A 24,830-nucleotide genomic window follows, 5' to 3' on the forward strand; every position below is an offset into this window, starting at 1 on the left:
TTCCTCATTCTGACTTACTTCACTCTGTATGACACACTCTAGGTCAATCCACCTCACTACAAATAACTCAATTTCGTTTCTCTTTATGGCTGAGTAACATTCCATAGTATATATGTGCTACGTCTTCTTTATCCATTCATCTGTCAATGGACACTTAGGTTGCTTCCATGTCCTGGCTATTGTAAAGAGAGCTGCAAGGAATATTTTGTTCCATGACTCTTTTTGAATTATGGTTTTCTCAGGGTATTTGTCCAGTAGTGGGATTGCTGGGTGGTATGGTAGTTCTATTTTTAGTTTTTTAAGGAAACTCCATACGCTTCTCCATAGTGGCTGTATCAATTTACATTCCCACCAACAGTGCAAGAGGGTTCCCATTTCTCCACACCCTCTCCAGCATTTATTGCCTGTAGAATTTTTGATGATGGACATACTGACCAGTGTGAGATGATATCTCATTGCAGTTTTGATTTGCATTTCTCTAATGCTTAATGATGTTGAAGATCCTTGCATGTTTTTGTGGCAATCAGCATATCTCCTTTGGAGAAACGTCTATTTAGGTCTTCTGCCCATTTTTGGATAGGGTTGTTTGTTTTTTTGATATTGAGCTGCATGAGGTGCTTGTAAATTTTGGAGATTAATCCTCTGTCAGTTGCTTCATTTGCAAATATTTTCTCCCATTCTGAGGGTTGTCTTTTCATCTAGTTCATGGTTTCCTTTGCTGTGCAAAAGTTTTTAAGTTTCATTAGGTCCCACTTGTTTATTTTTGTTTTTATTTCCATTTCTCTAGAAGGTGGGTCAAAAAGGATCTTGCTGTGATTTATGTCATAGAGTGTTCGGCCTATGTTTCCCTCTAAGAGTTTGATAGTGTCTGGCCTTACATTTAGGTCTTTAATACATTTTGAGTTTATTATTGTGTACGATGTTAGCGAGTGTTCTGATTTCATTCTTTTACATGTAGATTCCCAGTTTTCCCAGCACAACTTAATGAAGAGGCTGTCTTTTCTCCATTGTATATTCTTGCCTCCTGTATCAAAGTTAAGGTGACCATATGTGCGTGGGTTTATCTCTGGCCTTTCTATCCTGTTCCATTGATCTATATTTCTGTTTTTGTGCCAGTACCATACTGTCTTGATTACTGTAGCTTTGTAGTATAGTCTGACATCAAGGAGTCTGATTCCTCCAGCTCCATTTTTCTTTCTCAACATTGCTTTTGCGATTCAGGGTCTTTTATGTTTCCATACAAATTGTGAAATTGTTTGCTCTAGTTCTGAGAAAAATGCCAGTGGTAGTTTGATAGGGATTGCATTGAATCTGTAGATTGCTTTGGGTAGTATAGTCATTTTCACAATGTTAATTCTTCCAATCAAAGTACATGGTATATCTCTCCATCTATGTGTATCATCTTTAATTTCTTCCATCAGTGTCTTATAGTTTTCTTCATACAGGTCTTTTGTCTACTTAGATAGGTTTATTCCTAGGTATTGTATTCTTTCAGTTCCAATGTTAAATGGGAGTGTTTTCTTAACTTCAGTTTCAGATTTTTCATCATTAGTGTATAGGAATGCCAGAGATTTCTGTGCATTAATTTTGTATCCTGGTACTTTACCAAATTCATTGATTAGCTCTGGTAGTTTTCTGGTAGCATCTTTAGGATTCTCTATGTATAGTACAATGGCATCTGCAAACAGTGACAGTTTTACTTCTTCTTTTCCAATTTGGATTACATTTATTTCTTTTTCTTCTGTGACTGCTGTGGCTAAAACTTCCAATACTATGTTGAATAATATTGGTGAGAGTGGGCAACCTTGTCTTGTTCCTGATCTTAGTGGAAATGGTTTCATTTTTTCACCATTGAGGACGATGTTGGCTGTGCGTTTGTCCTATCTGGGCTTTATTATGCTGAGGTAGGTTCCCTCTATGACTAGTTTCTGCAGGGTTTTTATCATAAATGGGTGTTGAATTTTGTCGAAAGGTTTCTCTGCATCTACTGAGGTGATCATAAGATTTTTCTCCTCCATTTTGTTAATATGGTGTATCTCATTGATTGATTTGCATATATTGAAGAATCCTTGCATTCCTGGGATAAATCCCACTTGATCATGGTGTATGATCCTTTTAATGTGTTGTTGGATTCTGTTTGCTAGTATTTTGTTGAGGTTTTTTGTATCTAGGTTCATCAGTGATATTGGCCTGTAGTTTACTTTCTTTGTGACGTCTTTGTCTGGTTTTGGTATCCGGGTGATGGTGGCTTCATAGAATGCGTTTGGGAGTGTTCTTCCCTCTGTTATATTTTGGAAGAGCTTGAGAAGGAGAGGTGTTAGCTCTTCTCTAAATGTTTGATAGAATTCGCCTGTGAAGCTCTCTGGTCCTGGGCTTTTGTTTGTTGGAAACTTTTTACCACAGCTTCAATTTCAGTGCTTGTGATTGGTCTGTTCCTATTTTCTGTTTCTTCCTGGTTCAGTCTCAGAGTGTTGTACATTTTTAAGAATGTGTCCATTTCTTCCAGGTTGTCCAATTTATTGGCATAGAGTTGCTTGTAGTGATCTCTCATGATCCTTTGTATTTCTGCAGTGTCAGTTACTTCTCCTTTTTCATTTGTAATTCAAGTGATTTGAGTCTTCTCCCTTTTTTTCTTTATGAGTCTTGTTAATGGTTTATCAATTTTGTTTAGCTTTTAGTTTTACTGACCTTTGCTCTCGTTTCCTTCATATCTTTTTCATTTATTTCTCATCTGACTTTTTTGATTTCTTTTGTTCTGCTAACTTTCAGGGTTGTTTGTTCTTCTTTCTCTAATTACTTTAGTTGTAGGTTTAGGTTGTTTATTTGAGATGTTTCTTGTTTCTTAAGGTAGGATTGTGTTGCTATAAACTTCCTTCTTAGAACAGCTTTTGCTGCATCCCATAGGTTTTGGGTTGTCGTGTTTCCATTGTCATTAGTTTCCAGGTGTTTTTTGATTTCCTCTTTGATTTCTTCAGTGATTTCTTGGTTATTAAGTAGTGTATTGTTTAGCCTCCATGTGTTTGTATTTTTTACAGACTTTTTCCTATAATTGATATCTAGTCTCAAAACGTTGTGGTCAGAAAACATACTTGATAAGGTTTCAATTTTCTTAAATATACCAAGGCTTGATGTGTGAACCAAGATATGATCTATCCTGGAGAATGTTCCATGAGCACTTGAGAAGAAAGTGTATTCTGTTGTTTTTGGATTGAGTGTCCTATATATATATATATATATATATATATATATATATATATATATATATATATATACACACACATATATATTAAGTCCAACTTGTTTAATGTATCATTTAAAGCTTGTATTTCCTTATTTATTTTCATTTTTGATGATTTTTCCGTTGGTGACAGTGGGGTGTTAAAGTCCCCTTCTATGATTGTGTTACTGTCGATTTCCTGTTTATTGGCTGTTAGTATTCGTCTTATGTATTGAGGTGCTCCTATGTTGGGTGCACAAATATTTACAATTTTTATATCTGCTTCTTGGACTGATCCCTTGATCATTATGTAGTATCCTTCTTTGTCTCTTGTAATAGTCTGTTTTAAAGTCTATATTGTCTGATATGAGAATTGCTACTCCAGCTTTCTTCTGATTTCCATTTGTGTAGAATATCTTTTTCCATTCCCTCACTTTCAGTCCATATGTATCCCTCGGTCTGAAGTGAGTCACTTGTAGATGGCATATATACAAGTCTTGTTTTTGTATCCATTCAGCCAGTTTATGTCTTTTGGTTGGATCATTTAATCCATTTATATTTAAGTTAATTATCAATATGTATGTTCCTATTATCATTTCCTTAATTGTTCTGGGTTTGTTATTGTCGGTCTTTTTCTTGTGTTTCCCGCCTAGAGAAATTGCTTTAGCATTTGTTGTAAAGCTGCTTTGGTGGTGTTGAATTCTCCTAGCTTTTGCTTGTCTGTAAAGGTTTTAATTTCTCCATTCAATCTGAAAGAGATCCTTGCTGGGTAGTCATCTTGGTTGTAGTTTTTTCCCTTTCATCACTTTAAATATGTCCTGCCACTCCATTCTGGCTTGCAGAGTTTCTGCTGAAGGATCAGCTGTTAACCTTATGGGGATTCCCTTTTGTGTTATTTTCCCTTGCTGCTTTTAATAATTTTTTTTGTATTTAATTTTTGATAGTTTGATTAATATGTATCTTAGCATGTTTATCCTTGGATTTATCCTGTATGGGAATCTCTGTGCTTCCTGGACTTGATTAACTATTTCCTTTCCCATGTTTGGGAAGTTTCCCACTATAATTTCTTCAAATATTTTCTCAGTCCCTTTTTCTCTTCTTCTGCGACCCTATAATTTGAATATTGGTGTGTTTAATATTGTCCCAGAGGTCTCTGAGTATGTCCTCAATTCTTTTCATTCTTTTTTCTTTATTCTGCTCTGCAGTAGTTATTTCCACTATTTTATCTTCCAGATCACTTATCCCGTCTTCTGCCTCAGTTATTCTGCTATTGATTCCTTCTAGGGAATTTTTTATTTCTTTTATTTTGTTGTTCATCATTGTTTGCTCTTTCGTTCTTCTAGGTCCTTGTTAAACATTTCTTGTATTTTCTCCATTCTTTTTCCAAGATTTTGGATCATCTTTACTATCATTATTCTGAATTTTCAGGTAGACTGCCTATTTCCTCTTCATTTGTTAGGTTTGGTGGGATTTTACCTTGCTCCTTCACCTGCTGTGTGTTTTTCTGTCTTCTCATTTTGCTAACTTACTGTGTTTGGGGTCTCCTTTTTGCAGGCTGCTGCTTCATAGTTCCCATTATTTTTGGTGTCTTCCCCCAGTGGCTACAGTTGGTTCAGTGGGTTGTGTAGGCTTCCTGGTTGAGGGGACTAGTGCTTGTCTTCTGGTGGATGAGGCTGGATTTTTTCTTTCCTGTGGGCAGGTCCACGTCTGGTGGTGTGTTTTGGGGTGTCTGTGACTTTATTACGATTTTAGACAGCCTCTCTGCTAATGGATGGGGTTGTGTTCATGTCTTTCTAGTTGTTTGGCATAGGGTGTCCAGAACTGTAGCTTGCTGGTCGTTGAGTGCAGCTGGGTCTTGGCATTGATATGGAGATCTCTGGGAGATTTTCACCGTTTGATATTACATGGAGCTAGGAGGTCTCTGGTGGACCAATGTCCTGAACTTGGCACTCCCACCTCAGAGGCACAGTCCTGACTCCTGGCCAGAGCTCCAAGAGCCTGTCAACCACACAGCTCAGAATAAAAGGGAGAAAAAAAGAAAGAAGTAGAGAAAAAGATAAAATGAAATGAAATGAAATAAAGTTATTAAAATTAAAAATAATTAAAATTTTTTTAAGTAATAAAAAAAGGAAGAGAGCAACCAAACCAAAAAACAAATCCACTAATGATAACAAGCGCTAAAAAGTATACTAAAATAAATGAAAATAAAAAGAAAACAGACAGACAGAACCCTAGGACAAATGGTAAAAGCAAAGCTATACAGACAAAATCACACACAGAAGCATACACATACACAGTCACAGAAAGAGAGAAAGGGGGAAAAATATATATATATATATCGTTGCTCCCAAAGTCCACCTCCTCAATGTGGGATGATTCATTGTCTATTCAGGTATTCCACAGATACATCAAGTTGATTGTGGAGACTTAATCCGCTGCTCCTGAGGCTGCTTAGAGAAATTTCCCTTTCTCTTCTTTGTTCGCACAGCTCCCGGGGTTCAGCTTTGGGTTTGGCCCCGCCTCTGCATGTAGGTCGCCTGAGGTCGTCTGTTCTTCGGTCAGACAGGATGGCATTAAAGTATCAGCTGATTCAGGGGCTGTGGCTCACTCTGGCCAGGTGGAGGGAGGGGTACGGTATGTGGGGCGAGCCTGTGGCAGCAGAGGCCAGTGTGATGTTGCACCAGCCTGAGGCATGCCATGTTTTCTTCCTGGGAAGTTGTCCCTGGATCACGGGACCCTGGCAGTGGCGGGCTGCACAGGCTCCTGGGAGGGGAGGTGTGGATAGTGACCCATGCTTGCACACAGTCTTCTTGGTGGCTACAGCAGTAGTAGCCTTAGCGTCTCATGCCCATCTCTGTGGTCTGCACTGATAGCTGTGGCTCGCGCCCATCTTTGGAGCTCCTTTAAGCGGCATTCTTAATCCCCTCTCCTCGCGCACCACAAAACAAAAAGGCAAGAAAAAGTCTGTTGCCTCTTAGGCAGGTGCAGACTTTTTCCCAGACTCCCTCCGGGCTAGCTATGGCACAGTAGCCCCCTTCAGGCTGTGTTCACGCCGCCAACCCCAGTCCTCTACCTGCAATCCGAGTGATGTCCGAGTCTCAGCTCCCAGCCCCCACCCGTTGCAGTGGGTGAGCAGACAAGCCTCTTGGGCTGGTGAGTGCTGGTAGGCACCAATCCTCTGTGTGGGAATCTCTCCGCTTTGCCCTCCGCACCCCTGTTGCTGTGCTCTCCTCTGTGGCTCCAAAGCTTCCCCCCTCCGCTGCCCACAGTCTCTGCCCGCGAAGGGGTTTCCTAGTGTTTGGAAACATTTCCTCCTTCACAGCTCCCTCCTACTGGTTCAGGTCCCGTCCCTATTCTTTTTTCTTTTTTTCTTTTTTCTTTTACCCTACCCAGGTACATGGGGAGTTTTGCCTTTTGGGAGGTCTGAGGTCTTCTGCCAGCATTCAGTAGGTGTTCTTTAGGGGTTTTTCCACATGTAGATATATATTTTGATGTATTTGTGGGGAGGAAGGTGACCTCCACGTTTTACTCTTTCGCCATCTTGAAGCTCCTCTCCTCTACTTTTATTTTATTCACTCTATTCCTCCCTTCAGTGTTGTCAATATGTGCTTGATATATTTAGATGCTTTAATGTTAGGTGCATATATATTTACAACTGTCATATCCTCTTGATGAATTTACCTTTTTAGCATTATATAATGATATACTTTGTCTCCACTTATGGTTGTTGACTTAAAGTCTATTTGCCTGATATATTATAGCTATCCTTGATCTCTTTTGGTTTCCATTTGCATGGAATATCTTTTTCCATCCCTTCACTTTAAGCTTATATGTATCCTTAAATCTTAAGTGAGTCTCTTATAGGCATGTAACTGTCTTGCTTTTTTAAATCCATTCAGCTACTCTATGTCTTTTGATTGGAGAATTTAACCAATTAACATTAGAAGTAATAATTGATAGGTAAGGATGCAATATACCAGTTTGTTAATTGTTTTCTGGCTGTTTTGTAGTTCCTTTGTTCCTCCTAAGTGTATGCCTTTGTGGTTGGATTTTCCGTAGTAGTGTACTTTTATTTCCTTTTCTTTATCTTTTGTGTATCTGCTAGAGGTTTTTTGGGGGGTTACCATGGAGCTTACATAAAACATCTTATATTTATAACATTCTATTTGAAGCTGGTAAGGAGTTAACTACCACTGCATACATAAACACTATCGTATTACTTCCTCCGCAACATTTCATGCATTTGATTTCACAATTTACATCACTTTATAGTGTATCCAGTAAAAATATTTTACTCATAGTTATTTTTAATACATTGTTTTTTAATCTTTATACCAGAGTTAAAAGTGATTTACACACCAACATTACAGTATTACAGTATTTTGAATTGTTCTATATATTAACCATTACCAGTGCTTTTTTTTTTTTTACTTTCATAGGTTTTCACATTACTAATTGTCATCTTTTCATTTCATCTTCAACATTTCTTGTAAGGCCGTTCTCCTAGGGATGAACTCCTTCAGGTTTTGTTTGGTGGAAAACTAACTCCTTCATTTCTGAAGGATGGCTTTACTGGGTAAGACAACCTTTGTAAAAATGCTTGTAGTTTTTTCTACAAGCATTTTTATTTTTATTTATTATTAGTTTCTGCTTTATAACAAAGTGAATCAGTTATACATATACATCTGTTCCCATATCCCTTCCCTCTTGTGTCTCCCTCCCTCCCACCCTCCCTATCCCACCCCCAGGCAGTCACAAAGCACCAATCTGATCCCCCTGTGCTATGCAGCTGCTTCCCACTAGCTATCTTACGTTTGGTATTGTATATATGTCCATGCCTCTTTCTTGCTTTTTCACAGTACAAGCATTTTTAATATATCATTCCACTCTGTCCTGGCCTGCAAGGTTTCTTCTGAGAAATCCACTGATGGCCTTATGCAGTTTCCCTTGTAATTGACCACTCTTTCTCTCTTTCTGCTTTCAAAACTCCATGTCTTTGACATTTGAAAGTTTGATTATAGTATATCCTGGTAAAGCCCTCTTTTGGTTGAAACTGGGGACTTTTGAGCTTCATGTGCCTGGATATCCATATCTCTCCCCAAATTTGGGAAATTTTCAGCCATTATTTATTTAAATAAGGTTTCTGCCCCTTTCTCTCTTCTCCTTTTATCCCCATAACGCATATATTCTTATGCTTGATGGTGTCTCATAAGTCCCATGAACTGTCTTCACCCTTTCATTCTTTTTGTTTTTCTAACTGGATGATTTCATATTACCTATCCTTGAGTTTTCAGGCTCTTTCTTCTGCTTCATCAAATCTGTTCTTGATGCTCTCTATATTATTTTTCCTTTCATTCATTGTATTTTTCAGCTCCAGAATTGTTTTTGTTCTTTTTTAAATGGTTTACCTCTATTTGTTTAACTTCTTGTTTTGTTCCTGATTTCGTTGAGTTGTCTATCTGTGTTCTCTTGTAAATTGCCAAGTTCCTTAAAATAATTATTTTCATTTTTTTATAGATCTCCATTTCTTTGCAGTTGCTTACCAGAATATTGTTCTCCTTTGGTGGTGTTATTTTTCCTTGAGTGTTTGCATTTCTTGTATCATTGCATGGATGTGTTCACATTTGATGTAGCAATCACTTCTTCCAGAATTTATGGACTGGTTTCAGTGGGGAAAGCCCTTCATCTATTGGTGGGTACAAGGCTGCCAGCTGGGTGGGATGAAGCAGTTCTGACTCCAGGGAAGGTGCAGTGGTGTAGTCTCTGTGCAGCTCTGTCAGCTGTCATCAGCATCAGCAAAGACTAAAGGAGACATTGGTGGCCAAGGCTGTGGGTGTCTGCAGAAGAAGTGTGGGCTGTTGAGGCCTTCAGTGGTAAAGGCTTCTGGGGTCCTCCTGATACCTTTTTCTAGCATGGTGGAAGTCATGGTTGAGGGGATCCTTTGCACCCTGGGTCCAGTTTGTGGACACACTTACTGTGGTTGTGTCTATGATGTTTGATGCATGGGTGCCTATGGAGAAGCCATGGAGACAGAGTCTGGAATGGAGGCATGTGTGAAGCCACTGGAGTGGCTCAGGGGTCTAGGGAGGTGGTGGTGTTAGTGCCTGGGGCACAGGCAACCTCACTGCAGTGTTGGTAATGGTGTGAAAGGTGCATGCACTTGCAGAGCAGATATGGAGCTATGGTCTGGATAGCAGGCATGCGTGGTGCATGGATAAGCCTGCTACAGTAGTGGCTTGGGTGTCCCATGTTTGAGCGCTTGTGAAGCAGCTAATGGATCTGGGTTCTAGAGGGCAGGTACACCCACTGCAGCAGTGCTCTGGTTTCTGTGGTGTGGGCACTTGCAGATTGGCCGTAGATACAGGGTCCAGAGCATGTGCTCATGGAGTGATAGTGTCTCCAGTGTCTGGGGCATGGGATACCCTACAGTGTCAGTGGCTCTGGTGTCTGAGTTATTGGTGTATGTGGAGTAGCCATGGAGCCAGTTTCTGGAGCATGGGCATGCATGGAGTCTGGTGGCAGGTGCTGGGGTCAGGTGGTAGGTACACATGGAGTGACCATAGGTCTGGTGTCTAGGGCAAGCACAGTGTTGGGGGGTGTGGCAGCCCTGGTACTGAGGCAGCACAACAGCAGCTTCTTCTTGTAGAGACGTCTCAGCAGTGTCTCACTCCCTGGGGAGTCTGTGGCAATGTTGGCTGTTGGTTACTTCAGTGGCAAAAGCTGACAGTATCCTCTACAGAGCAGGCTGCTGGGGTCCACACCAACAAACACTATGGGTTCCTCTGCTGTTAAAGCTGCAGAAATTCATGACTGTCATGGGACCTGTTAAGATCCTCAGAAGCAAAAGCTGCCAGGATCCTCCACAGAGCAGGCCAGTGGGGACTGTATGGGCATCTGCCGCAGGGCTGATACTGATAGCCTCTGCCCTGTTTCTTTGTTCTTAGCCCTCTTCAGATGTCTCTGCCATGCTGATTTCCCCAGCAATCCTTTCTGTGTGGTTATTCTCCATTTTTTTTCCCACTGTGTTGCTACAGGCTCTTAATTAGACACTTGAGCCCCCCCAGGGATATTTTCATTTCTGTATAGCCTTCTGTTGTTTTTTGTGGGGGGGGGGCGGGGATAGAGGCTGGTATCTCCTACTCTGCCATCTTTCTGACATCATTCAGTAGGTCTTTTTCTTCTTTTTGTCTTGTAACAGTTTTTGGCTGAAAGCCTCTTCGTGTGATATTAGTATATCTACCCTTGCTCTCTTTTGATTACTATTTGCTTGGAATAACTTTATCCATCCTTTCACTTTCAACCTATTTATGTCTTTGGCTCTAAAGTGAGTCATTTGTAGACAGCATAAAGATAGATGATAATGTTTATCCATTATGCCAACATCTGCCTTTTAATTGGATAGTTTAATCCATTTATATTTCAAATAATTACTCATAAGGAAGAACTTCTGCCATTTTCTATATATCCTATATCTCATGTTCCTCAGTTCTTGCATTACTACCTTCCTTTGTGTTTTTTAAACATTTTGAGTATAATTGATTTACAATGTTGTGTTAGTTTCAGGTATACAGCAAAGTGATTCAGTTATACATATACATATATTCATTCTTTCTTTTCTCATATAAGTTATCACAGAATATTGAGTAGAGTTCCCTGTGCTATACAGTAGGTCCTTGTTGGTTATCTTATATGTAGTGGTGTGTGTATGTTCATCCCAAGCTCCTGATTTATCCCTCTCCACCATGTTTTCCCTTCAGTAACCATAAGTTTGTTTCCAGTATCTGTGAGTCTGTCTCTGTTTTGTAAATAAGTTCATTTGCATCATTTTAAAAATTAGAGTCCACATATGAGAGATATCACATGATATTTGTCTTTCTCTGTGTTTAATTTTATTTTGTATGTGTATAATTTTGATCCCATAAATGGGAAAATTAAAACCAGTATTTTCCCTAATGTTTGGAGGCTGTTGAAACTTCTTCCACTGTTTTTTTTTCCCTACTTTGGAAACTACTCTGTTTCAGAGTAGTCACATATTATAAATGCCTGATATGATTAGAATTTTTTTGTATGTACCCTCCCAAATATTACATGAAACACTTTCATTCAAGGGAACACAATCTGAAAATGATCAATTTAACTACTGTAATTTTTTCTAGTTGTCTCCTAGAGTCTCACTGAGTCTTAAATTATCATAGTTTCATAGAATTGAAATAGATGAGTCCTCAGAATCCAAGTGGTTTCTTGTTTCTCTCAATTTATCACCAACACAGATAGTGGTTTCCTAGTCTTAAAGATATCCATGGCTGGTGATTTCACAAACTCCTTCAATAGACTATCTTATTCTTAATTTACATTTATCACTACAAGCCCTTTTTAAAGATCACCCTGAATCTCTCTTTTGTAATGGAAGGTTATTTGCTCCTCTTTTTGCCCTCTTCCTGCCTTATTGGCATTTCTACTTTCCTCTGTTTTTAGCCTTTATGAAGTAACCAGTATTCTTACCTTCTGGTTTGGCTGTTGTGGGAGTGTAAAAATAGACTTCCAGTAGGTCCAGGTAAAGAACACAAAGATGGCATGGTAGAATATGAGGTAGATAACTGAAATTTAAGAAAAAAATCAGTGTTTATGTTATATTTTCATCCATTTCTAAGAGTTCAGTAAGATGTAAATCTCAACAAATCTCTATTTTGTTTTCCTATTACCAAGTATTTTCTAGTATTATTATGAAAGGTTAATTCTTACCTTTTTCCCATGCAGTGACAGAAACTATTTATAATGCCAAATTTGGAACCAGAGACTTTCTGGAAGTTGCGTATTTTAAAAGTTGCCATGTGATTCTGGGAGTAAAGGGGAAATATCCTTTATGACAATGTGGGGGAAACTACTATTGCCAATTGTCATTCTCTCTGCCACTGTGGGTACTGAAAGATAATAATGATAGTATTTACACAGTGCTATAGAGTTTACAATGTGATTTCATAATATTGGCCAATTTTATTTTTTCAACAAGTTTGTGAGATAGGTAACAGGATAAGGACAGTTGATTAACTATCAGGGGTAGTTGATTATCCGAAGTCACACAGCTACTATATAACATAGCCAGGTCTTAAACACAGGACTTCTGACTCTAAATCACAAGTTTTTGTTTCAGTAGCCCCAAAGACTACACACTTTTTTTAAAATATTTTTTTGATGTGGACCATTTTTAAAGTCTTTATTTAATTTGTTACAATATTACTTCTGTTTTTATATTATGGTTTTTTTGGCCCTGAGGCATGTGGGATCTTAGCTCCCTGCCCAGGGACTGAACCCACACCACCTGCATTGGAAGGCAAAGTCTTAACCACTGGACTGTCAGGGAAGTCCCCAAGACTACACATTTTTGAAATGTGAGTTGTACCTTTGAGATATTTGTGGCTCCCCACCACTTTTGTTTTTATATTCTTTGCCTCCTAGATAGCTCTTCTGATATGGGAAATTTCAGTATTCTCCAAAGAGGTCATTGTAAGACTGAAGGTCATTTTACTGTTTCATTGTGAGTCCTTGCATAGTAAGCTCTGATTACTTCAATCCATCAGGAAGACTCAAGGGAATGATGTGACTCAAGACCAAGTTAATAAGGCTGAGTCTCTCACATATTTATGATGGAATCGAAGAAAGCTGGCCCAGTGTTCCCAGCCCTGTGGTATAAGACCTTTTAAATGTGCTTGTTTTGAGTAATTATGAAATCTCATTTTGAAATTCAAGCAATAGAAAGTAAAAGTAAATGTCTACCACACACATATATCTAAACTCCCCCCTCTTCCTCCTAAGGCATAATACCTATTTTGTGTTTGATGTGTATCATTCCAGATCCTCTATTTTTATATGTTTATATAAGTATATAAACACAGTACACATATGGAATTTTTGTTATATTAAATTTTTTTCATTGTATTTTTGAAAGGTAATACACTCACAAGGTTCAAAATAGTACATAGTGAAAAGTCTCCCTTCTACCCTGTCCCTCAGCCACCCAGTTCCCCTCCCTGCAAGCCACAAATGTCACAGCGTCATGACTTTATTCTGTATCCTATCAGATTTTATACATATAAAAGCACCAAAACAGTGTGCTTTTTCACACAAATAGCAGTATTCTGTACACACTGTTTTGCAACCTATTTCTTTTTTACCTGCTATGAGTTGGAGATCATTCCATGGAATATAACTTGGAGAGAGGGAGCTTCCTCATTCTCCTTTTAAAAAGTGGCATGGGATTCCATTGCATGAAGGTACCATAATTTATTTAACCAGATTGTCTCTGATGGAAACTTAGTTTTTCCCCTTCTCTTGCTAATACAAATAATGTTGTAATGAAAAGTTTTATATACATGGCACTGGCACATGTTCTAAAAATATGTATAGGATCAATTCCCTGAAGTGGGATTGCTAGATACAAACACAGGCCTTTTGATAGATACTGCCGAATTGCCATTAAAAAAGTTTTATTTACTTTACATTCTCCTCACCAATAAATGAGAGTAACTCTTCTTCCACAGCCTAGTCCTTGTGAAATGTTATTAGAATTTTTTATCTTAGGCAAGACTTTTAAATTGTTTCTTTCTGTGTTATCCTTTGCTATGTTTTTGTTTCTTTGATTTTACAAGGTTTATACAGGGAAGATTCCATGACTATCTAAGTTACATGGGACATATAGTAACACCTGTTCCTTCAGTATGGAATGGGCGTATGGAGCTTTTGGCTGCAAAGAAATTAGGAGAAAATAATTTTATGTTTACCTTCTCACTGTGCACTTCAAAGACAATAAACTTCAGCAATTTGGATCACTTGAATGATGAGAACTAAACTCTTACACTTGGTAGTATTTTAAGGATATTTACTTTGCTTTAGTTCTAGTGATTGAGATAGGAAGTGTAGGATTTTAACTTGTTCTAGGTCATAGTAAAAATCTAGACCTGGCTTAATCATAGAACTAGAAACAGCTGGCTCCCATTTCTGCATTCCATGGTTTCACAGAAGTTATGAATACTTTATAGATGGATGGAAAATGAGAACTCATGAGGTCAAGTGATTAAGTCAATGTCATTCAGTAGATGGGTAGAATAGGGACTATACTATAGATTTCATAAAAATCTAGAGTTGGATGAGAACATAGAGATCATCTAGTTCAACATCCTCATTTTATAGACAGGTAACTGAGGCCTAGAGAGGGTAAGTGACTTGATCAGGGTTACTCAGCAAAGTTACAGAAACACTGGGACCAGAATCCAGGTTTCCTCACCCCCAGTCCAGAGCTCTTTTCCCTAGAGGAGTGGTTCTCAAATTTTAGTGTGCATCAAAATCACTTTGGGAGATTATTAGAATGCAGATTCCCAAATTCTACACCAAAATATTCTGAATCAGTAGTCTGTGATGGAGTCCAAGAATCTACCAACTTCCCCAGGTAATTCTGAGGCAGACGAACCATGAGAAATAGGGCCTTAGAGGTCATTGGGTTGTTCAGCTTACCATCCAAAGGAGGAAGCTCCTCTCGAAAATCGTTGGCAGGCAATTACCATATCTCTGTCACACTTCATCCTGTAGTGAGTATTATGGATAGGCTCCACGAGTCTCAATTTTATGTTTCTCCCTATATATATATATATGTATATATATACATATGTGTATATATATATGTATGTATGTATATACATATGTGTATATATATATGTATATATATACATACATATATATATACATACATACATATATATATATATATATATATATATATATATATATATATATATAATCTTCCTAAGCTATGGTCCCAAATGTATAGAAGTCCATTCTTTTTCTGTCTTAAAAATGAGCAACATATTTCTCTATAATTACTAATTTTGTACCTAGAATAATCATCCCTATAAACTGCAAGGACACTGAGTCTTTCTTTTTAAGTGTGACGCTCTAGTGAGATTTCCGATAACTAGAGAAATCAAACAGCTTGTGAACTGTATCCCTGAACTGCCACTACTCATTGACATTGGAATGAAATTGGAAAACATCTTTTTTAAGCAAACAGGCGAAGTAGAGCCCTTCGCTTATTTGGTAGTGATCACAGTCATGGGGCATCTGAAGCCGCTGAAGCTGTTTACCACATGAAAGTCAAAAGCTTTTCAAGTGTTTTTTTTTTTCCTTCCATAATGTACAAAGGTTTTCAGGAAAAGGAGAAATCAGCCATAAGGAAATGACCAACTGTCAAAGAAAAATCCACCTCAGCATGCAGTTGTTCTGAATTTTGTCACTGTGTTGCAATGTCAATATCCCATTGTGGGAATAGCTTCTGAAATGAGAATGACTACTTGAGCTTTTTCCCTGAAATAATGACTCATAAACTTCTTGATAAAAATTATGGAATCAAAACCACATGGTGGAAGCAGCATAAAGTTGTTATTAGCAACATCTGGTCAGCAGGATGCTTTTCTAGGTATTGCTCCCAGGGACTAATGAGAAGTGACTGATTTTTTGTGTATGTTTGTGCATGTATATACATGCATATACATTCTTGTGTGAATAAAAATGAATGCAGCAGATAGACTGCTTTGAATGCAGCAAGATCAGCACCAAAATGGGGAAAATAGGAAAATAATAATGCTTTACTGTATATACTCAGACACATAAATGCTAAGGCTGTTGCTGTGGCAATTATCTAGCGTACATTTTTTCTTTAAAAAGCTATTGTTGGAAACTATGTTTAGTTTAAAAAGACACTATTTTCTGTAATATATTTTATATCAATTGAAAAGCATTTTAGTTGGTAGAAGGGGGTGATGGGGAGAGGGGTGCACCTTTCAATTACATACTATAATTCAAATAGGAATATCAGCTGTAGCTTTAGCAATTGAAAGAGTCCTCACTAAAATCCCCATTTTGGCTCAATATAGAAAAACCCAGATTATGATCAGGGGAAAATTGTCAACTAGATAGTCACTTCTCCCTTTGAATGGGATACCTAGTAAAGAGGTCTTGGCTCTAATATTTGACTTCACTGCTTTACTTTACTTTCACTGCCTTACTTTACTTTCACTGCCTTAAAAGCTCTAACAAAGAGCTGAACCTTGTCTCTCAGCTATTTGAAGGAATGTTTGGAGAGAATGGGGTTAGAGGCCCATAGGTTGTAATCAAGGAGCTAGGGACAATTCACAAGAATATAAGATTGGCTCAAGAGTTGTTTCTCTGATTTAGCCACCCCCTAGGAGAACACAAGATTTTCTAAATAGTTGTTTCTAAGGTTTAGGCAGCTACCCCCAGGAGTCTCTCTGATGGTGAGATCAAATTCTAGAGCCAAAACATGGCATCATGTTTTGAAAGAGCATGGTTTTCCTTATTGATACCAACTTCAAAAGTTAGGGTTGTCTCCAAGTATACTAATTTCCCCTAGTTACCCATCAGATACCTACCACTCATCAATTTATATAAACATTTATGAAGCTGATTATGTCTTCAGTCTATACCAATTCTGGGGGGTAGTAAGTCTCATAAGTTTGTCAGCCACTGTGCAAAAGCAGGGCTTCATTTTAGTTGCCTTAAACTATTTTTCACTTTCAAAGAGTTTTCTAGTCCTGTGTATTGGAGTTTGGTAAACAATACAAAGCTAACAAGATATATAGCCTTCATATGTTTATAATCTTGGATTATAGCCCCTTTCAGTTTTTGTTTTTCCTGCTGAAGAGGCCTCTCTTTTTGGTCCGCTTTGGGTATATATATATATACACACACACACACACACACACAAACAACAACCACCTTGTCAGGTTGTGAGAACTAATTGACTTAAATACGGAAGTATCTCACATACTCTAAGGACTTAATTAACATCAGCTTTCTTCCTCTCTCATCCTTCCTCTTAAATCTTAGTGATTTGTTTTCTGACATATGGTGGTAAAAATTACACAGACTTTAGGGACAGACACACCATGGTTTTGTTCAAAAAGAGGAAAATGGTTTGTTTCCAGTCCTCTTCTTGATAATATATACTTAACATTTCATTGATTCTTTCATCTTGGGGATAAAGAAGTACACAGAGCAACATTCCTTGGGGAATTATCTTTGTCTACTTTCCCGGTTTAAAATGGATAGTTGAGATGTCATCATTCTGTATGTATCATTTGGATTAAGTATAGCCCAATGCCCCCATGTTGTCAGGGATATTCACAGAGGACACTGAAGCAGAACAGAGATGCTTTACTGTCTATATGGTGGCTAGGGATTTGTGAGACAATTTTTCACTGGCTGGGGAAGTGGTAAGGTTTGTCATAATCCCAGCTTGGTTCCCTCAGAATCTATTTCCTTTTGTTTATACAACCAATAAGACCTCTACCTCATTAATATGATGTTGACTTGATTTATCTTAGTATTGTAAAATTTTAGATTAGAAAGAGCCCTTGGATGTCATTTGGTCCAGCAGGCTCCATGATGAATAAATCTACTTTGCATTATCCCTAACAGTTGGTCACCCAACTTTCATTTGAACACCTGAAGTCACGGGAAACTTATCAACTCTCGGGGAGTCCATTCTATCGCTGGATAACTCTGATTGTTAGACACAACTTTGTCATATTAAGCAGAAATATGTTTCCTGGTAACACCCTCCTGCTGATCCTAACTTTTTTCCCATGGAGAGGAATCATATTTGCTTAAAAACATAGAGACTTGTATCTAGACATTTAAAGATCTCTTACAACTCAATAATAAGACAAACAACTCAAAAAAATTAGGCAGAAGACTTGGACACTTCTTAAAAGAAGATATACAGATGGCAAACGAGCACCTGAAAAGATGCTTATCATTAGTCATTACAGAGGGTAAATTAAAACCATAGGAGATACCACTTCATACACAAAAATCCTGACAACACTAAGTGACAGTGAAGATACAGAGCCACTGGACCTCTCATATCTTATAAAGATAAACATAAAATTACCACACAACCCAGCAATCCTACTCCTAGGTATTTACCCAAGAGAAATAAAAACACACATTTCCACGAAGACCTGTACATGTGTATTCTTGTCAATTTTATTTATAATAGCCAAAAACTGAAAGCAACCCAAATGCTCATCAGCTGGTGAATGAATAAGCAAACTGTACTACATTTATTATATAGAACACTACTCAGCAATAAAAAGGAACAAACTACTCATACATGCACTGACAAGGATGAATCTTAAATGCATACTGCTAAATGAAAGAAGCCAGATACAAAAAGCTTTGCATTGTAATATTCAATTTATATGACATTCTGAAAAAGGTAAAACTATAGGGACAGAAAACTGATTATTGGTCACCAGGGTGGAAAGTCAGAGAACTCTGGGGAGAGGCGATATTTTGAGGGTAATGTAAATATTCTGTATCTTGATGGTAGTGGTGTTTACATCATTGTATACATTTGTCAAAATTCAACAACCTGTACGCTAATAAGGTGTGATTCTTATTGTATGTAAATCATATCTCAACAAACCTGACAAAAACAAAAAACAAAGAGATTTAAAAATGGGCCTTTTCCAAGGTAAAGTGATGCAGCCACAAGCCAAGGAACAAAGGCAGTCACTGGAAGCTGGAAAAGATAAGATCCAGAATCTCCTCTTGAGCCTCTGGAGGTAGCATGGCCTGCTGATGCCTTGATTTCAGACTTTTTCCCTCCAGGTCCATGAAAGTATAAATTTCTGTTGGTTTATGTCACTATGCTTATGGTAATTAGTAATGGCAGCCTTAGCAAACTAATATACTCGCTATACTCAGTTTTCTCATCTGTAAATGGGCATATGATAATACTTACTTTATAGGGCTGTAAATGAGAATTAAATGAATCAATATACCTAAGGCACATTAGAGCAGTAGCTGGCACACATTAAGTGCACTTGAAATAGTATTTATTATGACTCTTTAATAGTTAAGTGACCTTAGTTATCTTTAGCCTCCAGTCCCTTCACCTGTTAACTGATAATAATCAAAATATTTAGTTTAACACCCAAAGAAAATAAATAAGTAAATAAGAAATTAAATAAATAAGAGATTACATGGGCCTTTTCCCTTGATGTCTTTTCATCGTAGATTTTATAACAGTTAGCTATTTATTCTTACTTCCAGTCTAATATTCTTATTTTCCTCATAGCCACATTTAAATGTGTTAGAAGTTATAGGCTGTATGACTGAGAACAGTGTTGACAGGTACACAGCTAGGGTAGGAAGCAAAATCATGTCGCTGAAACCTAGCATTGGCTGAACTCTGGATGATCTTTCCTCACACACATACATCTCACCATTTTGGCTCCATACATTCCTGCACCAAATGGTAGCCAGATACAAGTGGGGGCTGCAGGAGACATATTGGGAAGGGCACAGGAGCATGGAAGTTCCAGCCCAGCTCACTGGGGAGGAGCAAATTGAAGCTTGGGAGAGTCATATCTTTGAAATGGTACATATAGATGTAGCTATAGCAAAAGAGACTTGTCAAAATGTAAGGGAGGAAAATCACTTTTTAAAACATTTATCAAGTGGTGTGTACTATACACACCACTGAATCTTGCTTCATCCTTAACCTCTGCAGTGACTACAAAGGACTTACACTTTCTATTTTATCCACTTCTATACTGTTTGCATTTTATGAGGTTCTATTACCTTTATAATCGAGAAAAACAATAAAGTTTTGTTTTTTAAGTTCATCATTGAGGAATGGTTAAATAAATCATAGTATCAATATATCCATGCCATGGAATAATTTGAGGTCATTAAAAAAATGAAATATGTTTGTATATACTAATATGGAAAGACCTCTATGATATATTATTAAGTGAAAAAAGTAAATCATAGGAAAATATGCACAGTATCATCCAGACTAAAAAACAACCAATCCTAAACAAATTATACAAATCCATAATCATATGTTTATATGTAAATACAGAGAGAAAGATCTAGAAGGATACAAATCAAACCAAATATACTAGTTATCTGTGAATAGACATTGATAGGGGAGGGGGGAGTGTGAGGAGGACATTATTTTTTATCTTACATATTTTTGTTTAGTTTAAATTTTCAATAAGCATTATTTTGGTAACAAAATTATATTGATATAAATCAGCATATTGATACTAATGATTATAATTATATATAATTATTATAATTACACTAATATTAACATCAACATAATATTCTTTTAGAAGTCAGTTAGCCCATAAAGAGAGCTTTTGTCTGGTTCCCAAATCCTCATTACAAAGTAATTTTACAATAATAAATATAAAATAGTGTATTATACCCATGCACTTATGGTCAATTAATCTACAACAAAGGAGGCCAGAATATGTAAAAGAATGAAATTAGAACATTCTCTAACAGCATACACAAAAATAAACCCAAAATGGATTAAAGACCTAAATGTAAAACTGGATACCATAAAACTCCTAGAGCAAAAAATAAAAAGGCAAAACACTCTCTGACATAAATCACAGCAATATCTTTTTGGATCCGTCTCCTAGAGTAATGGAAATAAAAACAAAAATAAACAAATGGGACCTAAGTAAACTTAAAAGCTTTTGCACAGCAAAAGAAACCATAAACAAAACAAGAAGTCAACTTACAGAATGGAGAAAATATTTGCAAACAATGAGACCAACAAGAGATTAATCTCCAAAGCATAGACACAGCTCATAAAGCTCAATATAAAAGAAAAACCCAATCAAAAAACGGGCAGAAGATCTAAATAGATATTTCTCCAAAGAAGTCATATAGATGGCCAAAAGGCACATGAAAAGATGCTCAACATCACTAATTAGAGAAATGCAAATCAAAACTACAATGAGGTATCACACATCAGTCAGAATGGCCATCATCAAAAAGTTTACAAAAATAAATGTTAGAGAGGGTGTGGAGAAAAAGGAACCCTCCTACATTGTTGGTGGGGATGTAAATTGGTACAGCCACTATGGAGAACAGTATGGAGGTTCCTTAAAAAACTAAAATTAGAGATACCATATGATCCTGCAATCCCACTCCTGGGCATATATCCAGAGAAAACTCTAATTCGAAAAGATACATGCACCCCAATATTCATAGCAGCACTATATACAATAGCCAAGACATGGAAGCAACCTAAGTGTCCATCGACAGATGAATGGATAAAGAAGATGTGGTATATATACACAATGGAATACTCAGCCATAAAAAAGAATGAAATAATGCCATTTGCAGCAACATGAATGGACGTAGAGATTATCATACTAAGTGAAGTAAGCCAGACAAATGTCATATGATATTGCTTATATGTGGAATCTAAAAAGAATGATACACTCGAACTTATTTACAAAACAGAAACAGACTCACAGACATAGAAAACAAACTTATGGTTACCAAAGGGGAAAGGGTGGAAGGGATAAATTAGGAGTTTGGGATTCAAATATACACACTACTATATATAAAATAGGTAACCAACAAGGACCTACTGTATAGCACAGGGAACTATACTAAATATCTTGTAATAACTTATAATGGAAGAGAATGTAAAAAAAAGTGTATATATATATATATATATATATGTATAACTGAATCTCTTTGCTGTACACTTGAAACTAACACAACACTGTAAACCAACTATATTTCAATAAAAAATGAATATAAAATGGAGAAAAGACAGTCTCTTCAATAAGTGGGGCTAGGACAGCTGGACAGCTACATGTGAAAGAATGAAATTAGAACATTTTCTCACACCATATACAAAAATAAACTCAAAATGAATTAGGTGAATAAACTCACCAAAATGTGACTGGTAACCATAAAACTCCTAGAAGAGAATGTAGGCAGAACACTCTGACATAAATCATAGTAATATTTTTTTGGATCTGTCTCCTAAGGCAAAGGAAACAAAAGCAAAAATAAACAAATGGGACCTAATTTAAATTATAAGCTTTGCACAGCAAATGAAACCATCAACAAAATGAAAAGACAACCTACTGAATGGGAGAAAATAGTTGCAAATGATAAGGGGTTAATATCCAAAATACATAAACAGCTCATACACTCAATATCAAAAAAAAAACAATTAAAAAATAGGCAGAAGACCTGAATATTCATTTTCCTAAAGAAGACATACAGATGGCCAACAGGCACATGAAAAGGTGTTCAACATTATTAATCATCAGAGAAATTCAAATCAAAACCATGTCACCTCACAACTGTCGGAATGACTATCATCAAAATGAACACAAATAACAAATGTTGGTGAAGATGTGCAGAAAAGGAAACCCTCATACACTGCTCTGGGAATGTAAATTGGTGCATCCACTGTGGAAAACAGTATGGAAGTTTCTCAGAAAACTAAAAATAGAACTACCATATGATTTGGCAATTCCACTCCTGGATATATATCCAAAGAAAACAAAAACACTAATTGAAAAAGATACGTGCACCCCAATATTCATAGCAGCATTAACACATATATATGGAATTTAAGAAAAAAAATGTCATGAAGAACCTAGGGGTAAAACAGGAATAAAGACACACACCTACTTGAGAATGGACTTGAGGATATGGGGAGGAGGAAGGTAAGCTGTGACAAAGCGAGAGAGAGGCATGGACATATATACACTACCAAACGTAAGGTAGATAGCTAGTGGGAAGCAGCCACATAGCACAGGGAGATCAGATCGGTGCTTTGTGACTGCCTGGAGGGGTGGGATGGGGAGGGTGGGAGGGAGGGAGACGCAAGAGGGAAGGGATATGGGAACAGACGTATATGTATAACTGATTCACTTTGTTATAAAACAGAAACTAACAGACCATTGTGAAGCAATTATACTCCAATAAAAAAAAACCAAAAAAATATTATTTACAATAGTCAAGATATGGAAGCAACCTAAGTATCCATCAACAGACGAACAGATATAGATGTGGTATATATATATATATATATATATATATATATATATACACACACACACACACACACAATGGAATACTACTCAGCCATAAAAAATAATGAAATTTTGCCATTTGCAACAACATGGATGGACCTGGAGGGTATTATGCTTAGTGAAATAAGTCATCGACAGAGAAAAACAAATACTGTATGTTATCACTTATATGTGGAATCTAAAAAACAAAACAAACTAGTGAATATAGCAAAAAAGAAACAGACTCACAGGTATAGAGAACAAGTTAGTGGTTACCAGTGGGGAGAGGGAAGGGGGAGGGGCAAGATAGGGGTAGGGGATAAAGCGGCACAAACTACTATGTATAAAATAAATAAGCAACAAGGATATATTGTATAGCTAGCACAGGGAATAACTGAACTATAAACTGAGCATAATCTATAAAAATTTTGAATCACTCTGTTGTACACCTGACACTAATATAATATTGTAAATCAACTATACTGTAATTTAAAAAAAAGGAAAACAAGAACAACAACAACAAAATAAATTGAAGATTCCCTATACAGTATGGAGGTGAGTATAAAAGATCATATTGTGGCCCAAACTTTTTCTGCCTAATGTCCTCTCACCCTGATGGTGTCTAATATATCACCAATAAATTAAGGTTAGTATAATTTTAAAAAGTGACACAAAGCAGAGTTTTCAAATGGAAACCTGAATAAGTTATTTTATCAGTTTGCTAGGGCTGCAATGAAAAGTACTACAGACTAAGTGGCTTAAACAACAGAAATTTTCTTTCTCACAATTTTGGAGGTTGGAAGTCCAAGATCAAGGTTTCGACAAGGTTGTTTCTTCTGATGCCTCTCCTCTTGGTTTGTAGATGGTGATCTTCTCCCTGTCTCTTCACATGGTCTTCTCTCTGTGTGTGTCTTTTTCCTAATCTCCTCTTATAAGGACACCAGTCATATTGATTAGGGCCCATCCTAGTGACCTCATTTTCATTTAATTACCTCTTTAAAGACCCTATCTCCAAATATGGTCATATCCTAAGTTACTGGAGGTTAGGATTTCAACATATGAATTTTGAGGGGACACAATTCAGCCCATAACAGTTCTATTATTTAGGAATTGCACCTATTTCTAAAAAGGTAAATAATTACAATCATTTTTAACTTTAAATGGGAAACTAGAGAATTTAGTATGCAAAACATTCAAAATACAAATGAATTCTCAGATAATGAGTTAAACGTTTGCTTAAAATGATTGATGGCCCTTTTTGAAGATGAACAACTGTGGTCAATACATTACTCTTGATTATATGTGGATTGCCTGACAGATTGTGCCTAATCTCATTTCTAAATTCATCCCTTAGCCTTACCAATCCTTGGACTCTACCAAGTTTTTAACCTCTAGTTTATCCCATAGCCTCACTTTAGGAGTAGAGGAGGGAAGACCTTCTACTCAAGATCTTCAAAATACAGATAGTAACATGCTGAATGAGATCATCCATGCAAAACACTCTTATGAAAGCAAATATTGTGTTTTCTAGTACGGTCTATGGAAGAACAGACGGCCTCATGCCTTAAAGAATTTCTGAGTCCTGTATAATCAAGGATGACATAATATATAATATTCTGGACTGTGGTTCAGATGATCTGAGCTTTAGTCCTTTCTGTGCACTAGAATCAGCATGACTAGGTCAAAATATT

The 24,830-nt window shown here is 37.0% G+C and overlaps 1 protein-coding gene across 1 annotated transcript in view; it reads right to left on the reverse strand.

Annotated features, from left to right (window-relative positions):
- ZDHHC15 (zDHHC palmitoyltransferase 15) overlaps nucleotides 1-24,830 on the reverse strand; it is a gene marked incomplete at its 3' end in the record, with an annotated part of 106,182 nt that overhangs the window by 66,824 nt on the left and 14,528 nt on the right. The window contains exon 3 of the mRNA XM_081259653.1: nucleotides 11,720-11,814. Coding sequence (XP_081115779.1) covers nucleotides 11,720-11,814 — 95 coding nt within the window. The remainder of the gene's footprint in view (nucleotides 1-11,719; nucleotides 11,815-24,830) is intronic.

Source organism: Mesoplodon bidens (assembly GCF_964165515.1).
Source record: "Mesoplodon bidens genome assembly, contig: HAP1_SCAFFOLD_601, whole genome shotgun sequence".
Lineage (NCBI taxonomy): Eukaryota > Metazoa > Chordata > Mammalia > Artiodactyla > Ziphiidae > Mesoplodon > Mesoplodon bidens.